Raw genomic sequence first — 20290 nt, 5'->3', positions numbered from 1 at the left:
GTGAGCTGAAAAAGTGATGTTATGCCATTGTATAATATCTGCTACAGGTAGATTGAAAAATGTGAATTCAGATATTGAGATACTGCAGAGAAGAGAATAAAAAAATGAAAATATGTGTGCTATGGTTACTACAAATTGGTGGGTTACTATCTACTTGCTTCTTTTAGGAAAGTATTTGTGAGATATGGAACTCAAGAGCAGGAGAAAAAATTATCTGGTATAAACCCAAGAAACATTATGTCGTGCAAATTCATGCAAATGGAATGTGGGTTCACAGTGCTTATGAGTAGCAGAGATTTCTTTCTCATGATAGCTATGACAACAACGCATAGCAGCTCAGGATGAAAGGAAAATTACTGCAAAGTACATTAAGAGACTGCTTTAATGCTCCAAATGCTTCTACATTTATTTAACACTCGGGGGAAAGCACAATTTGAACTGACATTGCTTGAAAGAATAAACAGCTGAGAAAGTATAAAAGAGCAATTTTGACATTGCTTTTGTTGTTATTGGGATTATTTGAAACATTTTTGCCTTAAGCTTCCTTTAATATTTTTGCATGCTTCTGCATATGAGCAGAAAGGGGGATAGAAGAGGTGTGAAAGAATCATAACTTGGTGAAGAAATGATGCAACTTTTCCTCTCTAGTCATATTTGTAATAGTACGTGGAAGAAGAAGGACTCCTTCTTCAAGAATATCTGGTTAAGGTCCTTTCTCAATGCAAAAGGACATAATATACAGAGAAATCATAAGAACAAAACTTAGTTGACCACACTAATTGATGAAGGCAAGTGAGATTGTAAGAGCATTTATTCCAGCAAGGTTTTCTGTCAGCAGACCTTGTCAACTAGGAAGGAAACTAAAGGAAAAGAGGGAAACCAGAAAAAAAACATCTAAGGAGACACACACCTGAACAAATAAATGTGGTGAAAACGAGAGGAAACAAACCTCAGCAGTTACACTAATTGATGGACTATCAAGAAAATACAGGAACCATTTCCAGGGACATCAACCTGGACTTGCAACACATAAGTTTGTAAACCAGGGGAACCCAGACAATCACCACTTACTCTGGACAATATGTTCCAATGCCTTACAATCCTCACAGTAAAGAATTTCTTCCTAATAGCTAATCTAAATTTACTCTCTTCCTGTTTTCTCTTGTCTTACCACTATGAAGCCTGGTAAAAAGTCTATTGTATCTTTTGCATAAACCCCCTTGATATATGGAGTATTCTATTCTATTCTATTCTATTCTATTCTATTCTATTCTATTCTATTCTATTATTTTAATTCTATTCTCCTCTGATGGGTGGAGCTTAGTTTTGACAGTTCCTGCCTGGAGATTCTGGGACTCAAAAGATGTGAGAAAAAATTTCCAGTGTAAAATTAAGGCAAAAAAGTTATTGGATACATAATTTTTTCTTACATATCAACTGTCATCAGATCAACTGTCTCATTTTCCATATCTATATGTTATCTCAATAAATTTCTTCTCAGTTTGTTGTGTTTGGCCTTTTCTGACAGAAAATACAGTAATGGAAAATTATATTCTCCCCCTTGACCCAAATCTAGAATGTGATAGAATTTGGGAACACTTACAGAAGTGGTAATCAGTTTTCTGCTTATACTCTAGTCATTTACTCACAGCTCTCATGTGTAAAAACCATTGAGAAACTAGATAACGGCTAAGCTGTTCTGTGTAGTACTTAACATTATTTTAACAATGTATTTTCAGAAAATGGAGAAATCACCTAGCAAAGAAGTTCATAGTGAATATCCTGGAAGTTCCAAATCAGACCAAACACATTGTTTCAAAGTGGAATTTTTTTTTTTTTTCTGTCTTACCTTTCTCCTGGAAACTCTAGTTTCTGCACGTTGTTGTAAAATATTTCCACTATTTTTGTTTCAATAAAATATATTGCAGTGTAGTCTGCTCATGGAGTCTGAGATTACCACAGTTCTTTCACACCTTCAACCCTTTTTTTTCTTAACGCACGTTCTTGAAATAAGAATGATGACATAGCCTCCATAAGTTTCCATGAAAAAAGCAAAGAATAATATGATTTATGTAAACTAAAACTCTTCTACTTTTGCCAAGTAAATTATGCAAAGAACCTGCATAAAAGTAAATAGAAGTTTTATAAATCAAACCTTAAGTGCCTAAATGCATTCCTATTTCAAGCAGTATTTTAAAGAGCTGAAGCGGAAACATCATCTTTGCAGGCATTATAATTCAAACACTGAAACTTGTAAACTTTTTATTATAGTCCTTTTTCAAAATGCCTATGCTTAAGTATAAAAGGTTTTTATACTTTTTGCAACTTTTTCTATCAGACAGGTACAAACCGTGAATGTAAAGTTGCTCCTGTAGGTATTTTACTTGTAGGAAATGTCAGTAAGATATATAAAATCCACCCTTTTTGTAATTGCTTCCAACTTAATTTTAGGTATCATATCACATTTATCTTTCACAGCCTTGGTGTTTGCACCTCAGATAAATTACATGAAATCAGCAAAGAAGACCCTTCTAGCAGCAAAACAAGCCGTGGATACAAATTCCAGACTGTATGTTCCATTGATGTAATAACTCAGAATAGACAGAGATATGAGATGTATACTAATAATTTAGTTTTCGAACTAGGTTTCAAGACATTGCCTATTTCCTCCTCCCATCTTGAAAATCAATGTCACCAATTTCAGCTGTCTCTTTTGCACAGAAAAAATAATTACTAACACTGAAGAAAGTAAAATGTCTTTAGTACACAAATTACTTGCATTTAGATCTCTGTCCACATATTTATTTTTACCAGGGCATTCCCAGGAACTTGTATGAACAAATTACTTAAAGTAAAACAGTAAAATATAGTAAAATAGTGAGAAGACATTTGGAAAAGCTTTCTCAAATTGTGACATTACTGATGGAAAATGGTTTCCATGATGTTTGTTTTCCCCTTCTAGAGTTCTACAGAAACCTTTTTTTTGAGTTCAGGACCAAAGTCTGATATTTCACGTTTTCTGGTTGAGGAGAATGTACTTTCCAGTGTACATTGTGTCATTGCTACAGTATTGGCCCATGTGTGCCAATATTGTGGTGCTCACTCAAATGAGTTTGCAGCTCACAAACTGTTAATTCCCCTAAAGGTGACCCAATTTGTCAAACAAAATGACCACCTGATTGTAGTAAGTCCAGTATAAATATTTCATTTCAGTATTAAGGTAGATTTGACCAAACCCAGAAGTAAATCCTCTGGAATCTAAAACATTTACAAAATGAAGACACATTGCAGCATATTGCAGCAGTGACCTAGTTCACTTGCATTTTCATAGCAGCAACAGACATATCTGCAGTCTCTGCTTAAAAGACATCAGTCATAATTACTATCTGTAAAAAAGGATCAGTTGAAGTGGATGAAAGCATTTTAAGACCATCAATACTGAACGCATGGGACTCTATGACAAACATAATTTACAGATTTTTCAGCTGCTAATCCACAGTTTTTCTTGCTTTTAGAAAATATTTGGTTTGAGTTTTATGCATCAGTGACTGATTCACTTGCCTTGACTGGTTTTTATTAACTGAGATGAGAATAAACAAGAAAACATAAGCAATATCCCAGAAAACTCATCATACTTCAAGATACTCAATAAGATTAAAATAAAAAAAAGGAATAAAACTTGGCAGCCCTGACTAACTGAAGTAGACTGATGAATGTTTTCTTCATTTCAATGCACTGCCACAGAGTGCTAGGCTCTGAATTGATAAAGTTTGAACATAAGAAATCTTTGTAAATGATCTGAAAATCTTGGTTATCTAAAACAAACAAACCCCAAACCATTATATATTTTACAGAACTTAAAATGTTTTTGTAGGATGTGAAAGAACTTTAAAACAAGCTTATTAGATAGGGTTGCAAGCAGCTGGATGTATAAAATAACTGATGTCAATACTTATTATTTTTAAATAGTATTTCTCCTAGAAAGATGAAATGAACAATTTTATGCACTATGTGTCTAAATGTAATACCTACAAAACCAGATGTATTAAAAAAAAAATTCTGTCTGGTGAGGATATGTCCATTTTATTCTGCATGAAGAGGTCACTTGCTCTGTTCAGCCTGGAGAAGAGGAGACTGCGGGGAGACCTCACTACAGTCTGCAGCTTCCTTGTGAGGGGAAGAGGAGTGGCAGACACTGATCTCTGCTCTGTGGTGACCAGTGACAGCACCTGAGGCAACAGCACAAAGCTGAGTCAGAGCAGGTTTAGGCTGGATCTCAGGAAAAGGTTCTTCACCCAGAGGGTGGTTGGGCACTGGAACAGGCTCCTCAGGGAAGTGGTCACAGCACCAGCCTGACAGAGGTCATGAAGTGTTTGGACAATGCTCTTGGGCATATGGTGTGACTCCTGGGGATGATCCCGTGTAGAGCCAAGAGCTGGACTTGATGAACATTGAGGGTCCCTTCCAGCTGTGATTCTGTGATTCTATGATTTGTTACTTTGGAAGCTAATATATGACTGTTTTTAAAATTAATGGTAAGAGGCCTACAGGAAAGATGGGAAGAGACTCATTATCAGGAAGGCTAGTGACAGCACAAGTGGGAATGGCTTTAAACTGTGAAAGGGAGTAGGTTTATATTAGGAATTAGGAAAAAAATTCTTTACGGTGAGGGTGTTAAGGCAATGTAATAGGTTGCCCAGAGAAACTGTGGATGCTTTATCCCTGGAAGTATCCAAGGTCAGATCAGATGGGGCTTTGAGCAGCCTTGACCAGTGTAAGGTGTCTCTGACAATGGCAGTAGGGTTGGAAGTAGGTGATATCTAAGATCCCTTCAAACCCAACCATTCTTTGTTTCTGAGATATGACTGTAACAAGTCCCTAAAATACTCTATTTTCAAAATTCTTATTAATTCAATTCAGTGTTTTTTACCTCTATTCAATTAATCATAGCACATTTCAAGTCAGGATATAACCATAAGGATCATAGAGTCCAATTCACATTATTTATTTAAATTTATCTGAGAAAATATTTTATTTAAATTTAATAAGGTACCTGTGATGCTGTGAAAGTAAACATTTGAATTTCATTCCTTTTTCTTCAAGGCTCAACAAATTTTATACATAATTTAGATCTATGTCTCCAAAACATACTCTGTTTAATTTGGTCTTAAATAATGTTTACTGTCTTTCTTAAATTAACTTTGTAAAGTATGTTTCTTTTTGTGTTTTTGGTCTGACAAAAAGTTCATTTAAAACAGTCAGAGAATCCACAGATTTTGCATTTGGATAGTTTTTCTTTGTCTCTTCTGTTTCTAGTATTTTTTACTATACACTCTTTTATATAAATCTTTACCCAGGGAACGGTTTGGCTATGTATTATGGTCATAGATTTTGGAGTGTATACAAAGTAACAGGAAATAAAGGTCAGCTTCTGGGCTGCAAGTTTCACTGTAGGTCTGTGTGATAAGGCAGCATGTGCACACCTTTCTCATCAGGCAGGTAAAGTAAACAAACATGGCTTATAGGCTGTGGACCTATTTAAGGACAAGCCGTATGGAAGAGCTTGGTGGAAGAGAAGGACAGAGTTTAGATGAATAGTGTCAGTTTCACTACAACTTTACATGCAGCCTTTCCTTCCTTTTTAAATTGCCTTCTTATAACTTCACTCCAATTGAATAACTAGAGCAGAAATTAGAGACTTAGTGTCACACTTTTCAGAAAAAAAAATAAGAAAATGGCATTTATGTCTCAGTATATTTTTTACAATTCTTATACGTAAAAATAGTTATTTAGACTTTTAGTTTTGACAGCATTGGGTCAAGTTTTGCCAAGTCTATATACACATAACATATAGATATGAATTTCATATATTTGTAGTATAACATGGTACAAAGTCAAATTTGAAGTATTTAAATTGCTGCAAAAACTACTTTATTTCATGATAACAGGATATTCTTAACCAATGTATTAAAAAAAATGATTTTATTAAGAACATGTTTCATTGACTCCAAAATATATTGCTTTGGAATCTTACCATAAAAGAAATTTAAAAAGAGTCAATTTTAGTCTAACAAGAAAAGAAGTGCTTAAATCTCCTGTGAAACCAGTATTTAAACATCCTTGTTTCACATAGCACAAAAATCTATATTTTAGAGAACTTTGACCAAAATATACAGCAAAGATCTTTATCCTGAATGCTAACTCAGTGACTTAGAGTGAACTGCTGGTGACTCTGTTTGGCAGGATAAAGTACTTAAAGGATTGGCTTTCCTGTTGAGATTGCCACAAGGCAAACTTGAATTGAAAATACTTTCTTTCATTCCGCTAGCTATGATTTTCTTACCAATATTTCTGCTCAGCTTTTACATTCACTGACATCTTTTATCCGTGATAATTTCACTTTTTTAGCAGATCTGATTTTAATGAGGTAATGGCAGTTTTAAGATTTAATTAAAAATTAATGGCTGTTCCACTTTCCAATATCAGAGTACTACATGTTACCAGACCTTATATAACCAGCTCTGAAACTAAGAAAAATTTTAAAAGAGTTATTTCTCACATTTGTGGCACATCATAGCTAGTAACAATCATGCATTAATATTTTCTTGATTTCTCATGCTTCCATTTCAATGGAGGAATAGTCTTTCATTTGTGAGCCATAAAGGAATATAGTAGGCAAAGACAGGAAAAAATGGAATTCAGAGGATGATTGAATAAAGGATGACTTAAAAATGACAGTCTTGCAATCACTAACCAAAACACAGAGTTAATCTATGTTAATGAGTGAAGATGCTTGAAATCTCATAGTAAAAATAGAAGTGTTTATATATGGAAAGTATTTAAGTACGAGTGTCACTCCAGGCAGAAATTTATCCAAGAGGCACCTGTTTCATTATAGCGTCATCTGTAGTAATTTAATAATTTAGAAGAGAAAACACTGAATTATCAGTAAAAGGTCTTACTGAATGTATTGCAAGGTGCTATTCAAGTATTTGGTCCTCTTATGAGAGCTAATGGAAGGGCAATTTAAGTCATTTAGCCTGAAGATATAGAAAAATTTCAAATAAAAAAAAATCACTTCTGTCAGGAGATCCATCCAATACTATAAACACAACAGATAGAAACTACAGTGATTAAGATGGAAAAATCTTTCCATTGTATGATTCTGTTTTAGGTACTTTCATTTCTAGTTAAAATGCAGCTAAGTGTCCATTCAGTCGGTTGAGGATGCAGGAGGTTATGGAATGAAAAGCATGTTATAGAAGGTATTGAATATGAACAAGGAAAGAGAGCTTAGGAGCCAAGAAGTGGGAAATGGGAGACAGAGGAACTGCAGGCAATTAAGCAAAATGTGTACATGGAGACTAAAATAGAGGTGGAAAGATGCTACTAGCCTTCTTGATCAAACAGATGATTTCAGTAAATAAGGAGAGCGGAAATGGCATCAGTAGCCTTATCAATAACAGGGGAGAGATCAGAAACCAGATGCAGGGTTGAGATATGATAGATACAAAAGCTGACAAAAAGACTGCTTAGAGTGATGAATAGGAGAGTGATCAGTTCTGGATCAGCTAAGCACTTGGGAAAAGCAGCTCCTGTTGACCTCATGTATAGTTCCCCAAATTACTGGATATTTTACATTAATCTCTCATGTCATAGTTTTCCATTTAAAAAGAAGAGATGGTAATATCTACTCAGTTCACAGGAACATTGTAAAAATAAATGTATTAATGTTCATGAAGCACTTAGATGCTGTAATGATGAGCACCATAAAAGGCTTCCGAGGAAATTAATTTTGTCCTCAGAGTAGATTTTGAATAGTCTGAATTAATGAAGGCAGGGGGCTGTGCACTGAACAATAGAAAATAGAACACTGTTCAGTAAGGGCACAGTAATTCTTCTGTGACCTGAAAGAGTCTAGTGTGTCTAATAAAAAAAAAAAGAAAAATAAAAAAAAAAATAGAAAAAAAATACACCCCCCCAAAAAACAAACAAACAAACAAAAAAACAAAAAACCACAAGAAACCTCAAATCCCCAAAAAAGAGATTGTGTGACAATTCAATATTTCAGGACTCCAGAATTCAAGGCAAAATTCAGACTGTATAGACAATGATGAATCCCTCATCCTGTAGCTTGGATGTTTGACCTTGCAACTCTAATAAAATTTACTGTAAGATTTAATGCGTAGCTAGACACACAATATATAAATTTCTGACCTAATAAATTTTGTTTTAATTAGTGTGGTAGGTATGTAGGTGGGCTCAGGATTTACATATTCATAGATTCCTGAGGACATTTTTACTAGTTTCCATGCTTTATGAGATATAGGGTTGAAACCTAATTAAAAGGTTTGTTTGGGGGATTTTTTCTGTTTAGCTCTTTGTGTGTGTGTCTGCATATGGAGACAGATTACAGCACAGTTTATAGAAAGAATTTGCTTCTTTTTATATATATATATAACATGTCCTATGAAAACAACTTTTAACATGTGACATTTAAAACCAGTGTAGAAGAAATTGTAAACTGTTAGATGCTGATGGTAGACATAAAAAAACTACCCAGTCTCACAGAATTTAAGACTATCATGTTACAGAACTTGACATTATCATTATATGGTGGTTATCTTCAAAAGCTTTTGACGATGGAATTATCACTGGTCATTATTTATTTTTGGAAATTATTTTGATTTTATTCTCAAAATAATTACAAGAAATGGCAAAAAAATCAACAGTTATATTATTATATTAATGATTTTGAATGCAAAGCACTATAAATAAAATATATAATTATTCAGTTGAGAATACAACTTCCATGTTGAGAAAACTTCCCATCTTCGCAGCTTTAGGTGATTTAATGAAGAGTTCTGCTGTGAACACTAGTGAAAATATCAAGAAGGACAAAAGACAAATTGGCCTTGGAATTTCACACTGTTGTGAAGTTTAGTCACTGAAGTAATAAGTTTCATGAATGGAACTCATGGATGTTGGAACTAATTTAAGTCTGGATTTACTCTTACATTCTTGTCTTCTCTTATTCCCAAAGTAAATGCAATTTTCTGTTACTGCTGTCTCATGCTTTATATGGAAACAGATGTGTACGCTGCTCTGTCCTTATAGAAAACTGAGCAAAGATGACCATTGAAGTTGTAGATTAATTCTATACCACTATCTTTTCTTTTTAATTATGAGGAATCTAACTAAAAAACTTATCTGTATTCTTTTTCATTTCCTTTGTAAGGCAAACTCAACTTGATTTCTCCTAATTCACATTTTATCCATGTGTTTCACTACCTTCTAGATGGTTTCTTTGATGATCAATCTCCTTTATTCATTGTAGGCTTCAATTCATAATAACACTTGTAACACTAGTAACACTTCTTCAGTGTTATTACCTCAGACAGAGCTCATCTCTTTCCTAGAAGTTTTCCTCCCTGAGCTCCAAAGTATCATCAAAAGTGACTCCACCGCTTTTATAGAGTACAGTTCCTAAATCAGCTCAAATGCCCTGCCCACTTCTCTCTTCTTCCAGGCTTGTGCTGCTCTTTCCTTTGTGCTATTACAAGTACCTGAGCCCCTGCACTTTAAACAGAAGAATAACCAGTTGGACAATTTTATTTTTCAATGAGACCAGGAGCATGATTTGTTTCTCAGGAAAGCCATAATACATCTGTGTCAGGATAAAGCAGGGAGAAAAAATGAGAGCAGGAATGTCATGGTAGCACTACAAATACCATGCGAGAAATTCAAGTAAAACTTTTCATTTGAAAGAATTTGCAATAGTGGTCACATGCCACACCTAGAAGGGTCTAAGTAGAGAGATGACACAGGATTTTCCAAAAGTCAGTCTGAGCTAGAACTTGTGAGGGAAATTTACAAAGTGTTGTCTGGTCTTGGCACAAAAATCTCATTCAACCTTTTAAAATTTCTCCTGTTTAGTAATGCTACTGTTAATTACTGTCATCTATATTTATATGCCAAGTCTAATAATTCATTAGCATGATAGATTAGATCGTGAAAGATAGGTGAGTTAGGTTATGGACAGGTTAAACACCAGTCTTCCAGTCCTGCAGAGAAATGCACAGTGCTAAGATGAGAAGTCAGTAGATATACTATGCATCTTTAAATGATTGCTGTAATTGCATTTCAAACTGTGTCTTTCTACATGACTGACATCTATTAATTCTTCGAAAGAACAAGAAATATAAAATGTATTGTGTAAAATACATTTTCAGAGTAAAATACTAAGCAGAACTTACACCTCAGAACACTTTTTTGACATCAAAACTTATGTAGCAATAAATGAACTTGACAAGATTAATAAATCTCATTTCCACTTAAATATGTGGAAATACTTTTTTGGTGTTTGATGGATATGAGGATCAATGAGATTGAAGTTATCCCTATGTGCAATTCAAATGGAATGAGATAATAAATGTTGCTCAGTGGAGTACATCCAGAACTGATACCCCTTTCTGAAGCTAGTAACTTATCCTAGTACGTATCAAATCTGCACTGTATTGATGTATAATCCCTAATCAGAGGTCTGACCTCAACTTTTCACACTGCATTCATTCTGGTACTATCATGCAAAAGAATAAACGTTAATTTTAATTAAAAATAAAAGATTTTCTGTATTAGATCTTCCTGAGTTTTGTTTCTTAGTGTTGTCTAAATGTCCCTCTCAGGCTGAGGTGATGTATGATTTCACCACAGGAAATTCAAGTGGACGAAGTCAATGAATTACTTGTTTCTAAGGACAAAGAGGAGCCAACTTATTTTGGGAGAAAAAGGAAAGTCTTAAATCTTTGCCTTTCAGATGAAGATCTGGCTATGCTAATATAATGAAAGGTATCAAGAAATAATCTCCTGCATTGGATTTTCATCACAAATAGTGTCACTGTGTTGGAAGAGTACCTGAGATTCTTTAGTGGGACAGCAGCCTTCTCCAAGACAATTCTTGTCACATTTTGTGTGTTAGCAGAATTGACTAGGGGCCATTCTCAAAAGAGAATTTAGAAGTACTCTGTGTCTTGGAAGGTAAATAAATTTAGAATATGGATGTAAACCTTTACATATGATTTGCACTCAGTGCTAGGGAATGCTTACTTTACTAGGACAAAGAACCTCTTTTGGAAATGACAGGACACTGATTCGAGACAACAGACAGAAGATGAAAGAATTTCTCCACTCTCCTCTTGTCTTTGTGAAAGAAAGCACCTGCTTTTGTAGATAGGAAAGGATTGGGTTTTCTTTGCTCTTTAAAGTGTTCTAATGGAGAGGCAAGGTCTTTAAATGCTGATGTAGCAATGAAAAAATGGAAATGGACTGCAATTTTCAGACAGCTTCAAGAGCAGAACAGAAGGGACAGAAACATAGAGGAAGTCTACCAGAGCTCATCTTATGCTACTACAGACAGGCTGCTGTTCACAGGGTCAGGAGACCATTTCCAAAGGCCTACTGTAGAAGGGGAGTTCCAGGAAACAAGTTATTTTTTTCCAAAGCTTTCACTGGACACCACTCCTGAATACAGCTGAACTCCCAGAGGGTTTACTGTTTGGCGATACTCAATGATTTGTTTGGAAATTTGAATAACATAAAATTCATTGATTTTGACATTCTTTCAGAAAGAGTGGGTGCTGTCTTTACAGTTTTAGATGGCCTGCTTATTTTACTGATTTCTCCATACTTGCTTTCAGACTCAGAGTCACCTATGTTAAGTGAGGTTTTCATGAAAATTCAGCATAGCCACAACAGAGTACCAAGATCTATCTTTTCCAACAGGAGAGCTTTAAGAAATGCTGCTTAAAATGAGTTGTAATAAGTTCTAATATTTTTTATTCCTAAAGTTTGTTATTCAAAGATATTTATTCACTTTAAAAAGAAAGAATGAGGAAATGAATGACAGAAGGCTTAATTAAACCCATTATGTGTCTGTCATGATGACACTGGCAACAAATCCATAAAGATTATTTCAAATATTGCTTCAGGAAGCCTTATGTTTAACAACAACAAAGAGTTTAAGCATGTGCTGAATTTTAAGGACTTACATCACCCCATCAGCTTCAAAAGGATTATGCAGATACTTTAAGGTGAAATGTCTTTTTAGACTAGAGCCAAAGTTCTTAGCATTTTGAACAACTGAACTTAGTTATATAAGCTGAATATTTCACTATACAACAAAGTAAGCATCCCCACAGCTAAAATTCAAAAAATTTAATTTTCCAGACTTCTACTTTGACTGCAAACATAATTTTTTCAAAATTTTATACAAAAAAAAAAAAAATATTACTCAGCTAATTTATTTCCCAATCATCTTAAGAAAAGAAAGGGCTACAGTTGGAGAATTTTAAAATAGATAGTGTAAATGGTTTGAACATTTATGTAGGAAACTGTGGCTGGAAAGAACAGCTGAAACTGTTGGCAGAGTTTGGCAAATTCACATTCATTTCAAATTCACTGAATGATACTCTTCAATTAATAAATTATTTATCAATAAAATGCAAACAGTTCTAAGCAAAATTTACTTTTTATGGTATTTGCACATTTTTCAGGTGCCTTTTAAGCATATATTTTCTGAAGAGAGCATATTGGGATAGTAAAGAAAACAATCCAAAAACATTGTAGCGCAAGTCACTGCTGTAGGTGTAGCTATTCTTAACTGACACAGTAACTAACATTCTTCACACAGCCGTGATGCTTTCAGAGCAAAGCAGTCACAAACTTAAAAGTTTATTACAGGATGATCAGGGACACTTTTGAGACTGAGAGTATAATTACCTGCATTTTGATTTCTTTTCTCGCTTCAGTTTTCACCTTTCATTTATAGTACCTAAAACTGTTTAGATTTATATGATTTTGAAGCAAATATTGCTATTGTAACACCATTTTGTAATTCTGCATCTTCTGAAATGAACATGAGAAACAAAGGCTTTTCTCAAGTCTAGGGGGTTTCAATAAATCAAATCTTTACAAATTAATTCTAGGAAATTATGATATATACCCAATAAGGTATCCAAGGAGCATGATGGAAGGAAAGAAACATAGATGATTAAACTAATTTCTTTGTAGGTGAAGCCAATTAACAGGTTGACAAAAGTGTGCTGTGATAGAATGGGCAGTGTGCAGCCTGTCTCCTCAGGAAACTATCGATTTATATGTCTGCATCATGGGTGGCTTCTTATTCTGTACAGCATTGGTCAGTTATCATAGATCATCCATCAGAAAAAGACATTTAAATTAAATCTAATCAGTGTCCTTCTCTGTAGATTAAAAGGAATAAAACAGATTTAGTAAAAAAAAAGCCAGTGACAATTGCACTAATAAAACTGCAGTGAGGAGTTCCATAAATGACAGGTGAGAACTTGTTTTCTCTTACCACTTTAGGTTTTTAGCCAGGCTGTAAATATCATTGAGACGGTATGCTTGTGAAAGCTTGAATAATCCACAGATAAAGGAATGCAATTTTGTTTTGTGACCTAATGGAATACAGAGATTGTACATGTGGAAAAGGTAAGTACAAAATACATCTGCTGTTGTAGCCAAAGTTATTAGGACACTGTTCGAAAGAGAAGCTGTGGAACCACATACAAAAATATGCAGTTGTTTTGCTGTAAGGCAGATAGACATAGTCAAGTGAAATATATATCTTTTTTTCAATTATGCATTAGATTTTGTTTTTATTGAAAAAATATACTTCTAATTTCATTTACAGAATGCGATAGTTTTCTTTTTTTTTTGTTTGCTTTCTAAAAATAGCATAAATCAGCATGACCTTGGACATGAGACATCATAGGAAGTAAAAAGAAAAAAAAAAGAGAATTTTTATCGAGTTTAAATCTTCTTAAGTGTTTGCTGTGGTAGTTTGAAATTTCAAGCAGACCTTTAACTGCACATAACTGGTCTTCCAATTTTGCTCCATAAAAATAACCAGTGATAGAGTGGGCTATTTCAAGTATTTTATATCTCTTTCTCTTTCAAATCCAAAGACATGATATAAGCATCTCCAAGTATTTCCTCTTTTCAACTGTGCACACATATGCAAATGATATAGTACATAAGCATTTATATTTGCAATGCATCACAAATGCTGAATTACATGATAATAACCATAGCAACGGGGCTTTTAGCCATGGATGTGGGAGAGAACTAAGACTCATTGTGATAAATATGCTCTCCCTTTTTGGGTTTCATGGTATTTAGGCACCTTAGAATACACATTTTGTCCTTAAGATGGTATCAAAGGCCTTGGTTAATGGTCCCTATTCCACTTTTATCTGCATGCCATTTCTCTTTTTAATTAGAAGAACAACTTTCAAGTTGCAAAGATGTAACTATTTTCCAGAGAAGCACAGCCCATGAATTCAAACAATTCCAGGAACTTAATTTTTGGGTTTTTTCCTAGTGAAAGCAGTAAGTTTCTAAGCTTTTGGAATCAACATCCATGGTTTTGAGCAATGAAAAGGAAAATGAAGGGCAATATGTATAGCTCTGCCTCTCATAGTCAGAAATGGCTTTGTTTTTCCTTGGGATTATAAATTACTCTTCAAGCCATTATATCCCAATAAAACTGTAGAGCACCAATTACTTTAATTACTTTAAGGTTAGGACATTTCCTTAAAAAATCTATTCCGATGCTTTACTTTCTGTTTTACTGAAATCAACTGGACATATGCAGGCCAGCTGTTAACAAGAAATACTTTCCTATAAAGCTATAAAGGTGGTGAGGCACCGGAAAAGATAGCCACTGGATCTTACTTACAACAACTTTTCAGTGATACAAGCTTCTGACATGTTAGTATGAGTTTACAGTGCAATAATATCATTCAACTTGAATTAAATAATATTAAAATCTGAGATGCTGCATAATGCAAATATTATTTCAACATGAACACCAACTATTTAAGATCAGGCATTAAAGCAGGATTGGAAGAGAGAGTATCATGCTACATAGAATTAAGTTAGAAATACACATTGAACTTGAAATTGCTCTTATGAACAAGTTTCTCACAAACTTCTAAAAGAGCTTTAATCAGTTATTACTCTATAATTTAAAAATATTTTTATGTTCTAATTACAGCCTTTTCTCTAGTGCAAGTCCTGCAGCACTTCCAAATAGCATTCTGCCATTAAAATTTCCTAAGAAACTTTAATTACAATTTCCAAATACTTTAATAAACAGAAATCACATTTCAGACATTAAACTGTAATAATTTTGATATCTGCAAAAGTAGGTGTGTAAGATAATATAAACTTAAAAATCCAATTAAAATAAACCCACTAAACCAAATATCTGATTTCTTTTTTCTTTTTTTTTTTGGTCACTTTATCTAAATTTATTTTATTGGAGGAGGTAATAATATAAGTACATGGGGACCTGGATGAACTGTGGATGTAATTATTGTAACTACAGCTCTCACTTTCCCTGTGTATTTTTTTTTTTTTTGACTGGAGTTAAAAGGCAACTCTTTTCCCTACTCTCGATCTGGGAACAGAAATCTGAGGTTCAGACAGCTGGAACCATGTAAAGAACACAGTGGTTGGGTTCTCTAACCAGGATATTTTTTGTAGGATAGTTTTCTTGTCTAAAAGACAAAATACAGAAGAATTTTCTCAGAAGCTACATTTAAAATGGAAGTCCAGTAATACCATGATACTCTTGTGGTGCTTAGAGTTTTAAACATGCTACCCTGGCATGAGCAAACTTTTACAAATGTCATTATTCTTCCCAGCTCAGAAGTAGGCAGATAGTACTATGATCTCCTAACACCGTGATGGACTATGCAGCAGATAAAAATTAAGCAATAAATTAAAGAGGTCTGACTTGACCAGGGAGGGGTGGATTAAGTGAAGATCAGACCTCACTGCTAAGTTCTTGACAACACCAGATGTGTTAGTAGACATGCAGATGGCAACTTCTCCTTAAACCCATTTTTCCAGCTGTGGCCATATGAAGATCTGGCTCATATTTCACGGTACTGTCTTATTTTCAGCGGGATATGAGAAACTAGGATGGAGTTCTTTTTGTACTCCTCCTCTTAAAAACCACTTTTATAGGATTTATCTAGATAAACATAATAAAATTATGTTGGATTTCTTCCTGTAAAGTGCTGAGGGAAAGTTAGGGTTGAAGAGAAATCCTGGCCCTGTTTTTCCTGCTCATATGTTTGAAATAGAGCATGCTTTGATAGACCATAGCGTTTACTTGAGATCATGAACTATTGATAGCTTCTGAAAAGTATATTTTAGTAGATGATTTCAAAAGGTAAGACATTTTTTTGTTTCCATTAACAACTATAAAAACACCTTCAGTTTTATATTTTATGAAAGTATAAGTACATGTATGAAAGGATATGTATGGAAAAATAAGGACATAAACCATATATATTTACATACATATATACATTTAAAAAATAGCCATACATAGTATCAAACAGATAAATATGCACTTTATCTCATTCTATTCCTAAGTTTGCAGTTCTTTCTTTCCTGCTCAGAGAGTGTGGCAAAATGATAGATGTTTCAGGAAACTAGCAATGAGTGAAATACATCACTGCAGAGTATTCAAGTATGCCATTAAAGTACACCATTTGGGAACATGTACTAGAGTTATTTTCCCTGATGATTCTATTTTAAAAGTAACAAGTTTGCAGAAAATCACTCTCTTCCACTAAGTATTTTATTTGTAATTTTGGGATTCTAGCTCAACAATGTCAGTGTCACTTGTATAACAGATTCAAATTACAACTTAGTGCCTTATCAAGCAATGTAAAGGTCTGATTTGTCAATATTTTAAAAAATGTTACTCACATGCAAACTGAAGAACAGCCTCTCTGCTTAAAATACTGCCAAACATGTTGGTAGTTAAACATTGGTACTGTCCAGAATCTTTCATTTCACTGGGGTTGCTGATGATCAAACTTCCTTCTATTAAACTGAAGCGATAATCACTTTCAATGTTGATTTCTGTTCCATTTCGAAGCCATCTTAGGGGGAAAAAAAAAAAGCTCACTGAAAAACTGCTTGAGCATTTAACAGCCAAGTGAAGGTATCAAGCTTAGGACACAAAATATGACAGCTCCAGTTGTAATAACAACTATTCAGCGAAATCCTGTGCAGGAACCTATTACTCTGGCAAAACCTGAAAGCAAAAAACACAAGCAAAATCTGATCTTCAGCCTCTGGAGAAAAAGGATATTCTTTGTTTTACCTATGCTGAATGAAAATAATGATCTCTTCTTTTTTTTCTGCTTTTTTTTTTCTCGCCATAAACTAACGTTCACAAAAGCTTAAGACTTGAAAACTGCATAGCAGATGCATCCTTTATGTCAAAAATAGGAATTTTACTGTGCTTATGATAATCAAAGTTTTAATTCAGATTCTATCATTAAAGCCTTAGGCCCAGCTGAGCTTACAGGTATCACAACTGAGTCTGCAGTGCATAAAAACAAGGAAAATTTTTTCCATTCTTTCAGCATTTGATCATCTTAGCCCAAGAAAAAGAGACACCTCATTTAAATACAGAAGAAAGAAGAGCAAGACCTGTGAAGATCAAGGAGACAGATTGATGTACATAGGCTGTTATGCAACATAGGATTTTGGCAACAGACAAAGGCAAAATAATATCAGCTGAATCGGTATACACAAAATTCAAAGACTGGAACAAAGAACTGGAATTAACTGCTGGGTGGCAAATGGCAGTTCCTAAGAGATACTAGGTACATGGAAACTTATACCAAATAAACAGTCTGAATAGGGAATGCTAAGTTGGGGATGTGTTTGGGAGTGAAATAAGAAGCCAGAGCAGTAAAATAAAGGATGGGAGTGAAGATAAGAAGGAAAAAAACTAGGCTGGAAGAAACATTGAAAGTATCCCAACTAAGGCAAAGTTTTGAATTATTTCTGAGTAAACACTTATTTTTATGAGGTTTCAGAAGTAACCTATGAGTCTCATAATTTTTCAGTCATGCAAGTGGTCTTATGGGTTGTGTTTCCTGCCTGTCCCAGATACTGTCTGCCAAAAAGCTTCAGCCTCCTATTCATCCCAAAAAACTAAAGCAACAAACTCTGTAATAGTCCACTGGCTGCAAGAGAAAATATTTTTTGTGGTAGATTAATAGACTTCAGCAGTCTGGAATAACCTCTTATGTGTGTGTGTCTGCAGTTTATGAATAAAATAATAAAATCTACATATGAAGACTTTTAGATTTTTTTTTGTCAAAGTGTAATTTCATTAAATTGTAAGAAGAATGCAAAGAAGAGATAAGCAGTGTAAACAGATAGGGTACAATTATTATAATACACAGATATTTCTTTCATTACTCTTTTGCTGTCATTCTGCAGCTTCAAAGTTGGCTTGGGAAATTTCCAGGAATTTGAAAGCTTTGCCAGAGATCAGCAAAGACTGGAAGAACTTGGCAACCTTTAGACTCCAGAGACAACTTTAACAAAGCAAAATAATTATTAATTCACTCAATCTAGTTAACATTCATGATGAATGGGATACAGAGAGCAGAAATCAGCTGCAGTAGTGGTGAATATTTCTTAATCCAAAGGTCAGAATAGTCAGAATATGGATGAAGTATGAATCTCCTATTTGTCCTTTCTTTCTACAATTGGACTTTTGATTGCAGAGCGCCTCTGTTTCACTGAATGTTAGAAAGGAAACATTGAAAATTTATTTATATTTTAAAAGATAGCAGGGGAAGTTTTATAGGATTACCTACATTTTAAAACAGATTCATACATAGAAGAGGTAAAAAAAGGAAAGGAATTTTTAATTTGACCAATTTATTGATTAGTTTATATTTTGAATGAAATCATAATGAAAATCAATTCTTTTAATACATATATCCTTGTATATATATGTGGAAAAAAAAGCAAAAGTAATTGATTTTGAATGGAAATTTAGATGGGGGAAAAAGCAAAAAAATATTTCCGAATGGGAACTGTCACAAAATTCAGGTAAACTAGCTTTATTCCTTTAGTTTCATTTTCAGCTAAGTTCAATGAATAAATATGTTCTTTGAATTCTACCTCAAAACCTTAGATCTTAATAGCTACCTGCCTTTACATCTTGCGGTCCATCCTGAGGGATTGTATTCCCCTCATATAATCTATAATTGGAAAATAAACACTGAATTAGGTGACTTTTTTCTAGGTAACCTGATGGATCTGGAAGGACAGAACCCAAAATATAACACTTCCAAGGTCATAGATTATTAGGAAAATTCAGATGCATTTTTTCTTGAATAAGAGTGACAGATAGCATTTCAAAATACTATTATCTGGCTTAAGCAGAGAAGAAATAATTTTTAGAAAACTTTTTTCAATTGCCTTTCCTAACAGGAAATGATATTTAAAAAAGAATTAAATGATACTGACAAAACAATTACTACCCAGCTAATGTGTGTCCTAAGTAAAAGAGTCCATGCAGTGTTTCACAATCAGTGAAAGCTGTGTAGTTAAGTGGCATCTCAGGGAATTCAATACCTGCTTGTAGCTCAGTATCAATGCTGACTGGTGAGATCCCACAGGAAGTTTGTAAATGTCTGCATTCATCATCAAAGGCATTGCAGTCATTGTCTTCATTGCACTGCCCTGACTTGTGATGCTAAGGTATGATATGCAGAAATGTTAAGCAAACAGAATTTATCTCAGGGAGTTATTCCCAAAAAGTATGCATCAAAATACCTCAATGACAGAAAGACAGGAAATTAAAACCTATTTTATTTATTTATTCAGGGTAGAGTTTGGAAAAAGGGAAACAAAGTTTTTTGAAAGGAAGAACATCTGAAATGATGTGAATATTCTGCATTCCATTCAAACAAAGTCATGTCCAAGAATAAAAAAAAGAACTTGTAAACAGGTTATGAACACTGTGTCACAAATTACACAGACTAAAGAAATGAATGTAAAAAAAGGCAGAGATAACATTGAAAATTTTGAATGCTTTAAATGTTCTTTTAATATAAATTTAAATAAATGTGCTTTGGTTTTGGCCAAAAATAATTCTTAGCAGCACAAGCCTCAGAGAATATGTAAATAAAGGCCCAGTGCAGCTGGCCAGAGTCTTTGGTAATGTGGTTGGGGAGTGGCATATTCAAAACTTTGTGTATCTGTAGATCTTTTGAGGTTAAATTCCCTTTACATTTGTCCTGGAGAATAGTATTTTCCTCAGAGAGCAATTTTTACTTCTTTTCCCTCCCTTGGATGGTAGTGTGCATTGCAAATGCTGTTCAGACAAGTGGCAGCAAAAAAAGAAGTTAAACTGTGCTGTTTGAGTTAGGCCTTT

General features: G+C 34.1%; 1 protein-coding gene across 10 annotated transcripts in view; it reads right to left on the bottom strand.

Moving 5' to 3' along the window:
- CNTN5 (contactin 5) overlaps window positions 1-20290 on the bottom strand; it is a 592231-nt gene that overhangs the window by 199509 nt on the left and 372432 nt on the right. For all 10 annotated transcript variants that reach the window (XM_085593275.1, XM_021529320.4, XM_085593302.1 and 7 more), the window contains one exon: window positions 16807-16982. In XM_085593275.1, the coding sequence (XP_085449401.1) occupies window positions 16807-16982 (176 nt within the window). The remainder of the gene's footprint in view (window positions 1-16806; window positions 16983-20290) is intronic.

The sequence above is a fragment of the Lonchura striata genome, chromosome 1 (assembly GCF_050655825.1).
Source record: "Lonchura striata isolate lonStrDom1 chromosome 1, ASM5065582v1, whole genome shotgun sequence".
In the NCBI taxonomy this organism is placed as follows: domain Eukaryota; kingdom Metazoa; phylum Chordata; class Aves; order Passeriformes; family Estrildidae; genus Lonchura; species Lonchura striata.
Note: the sequence above shows the minus strand (reverse complement) of the source record. Positions and strands in the feature narration are given on the sequence as shown.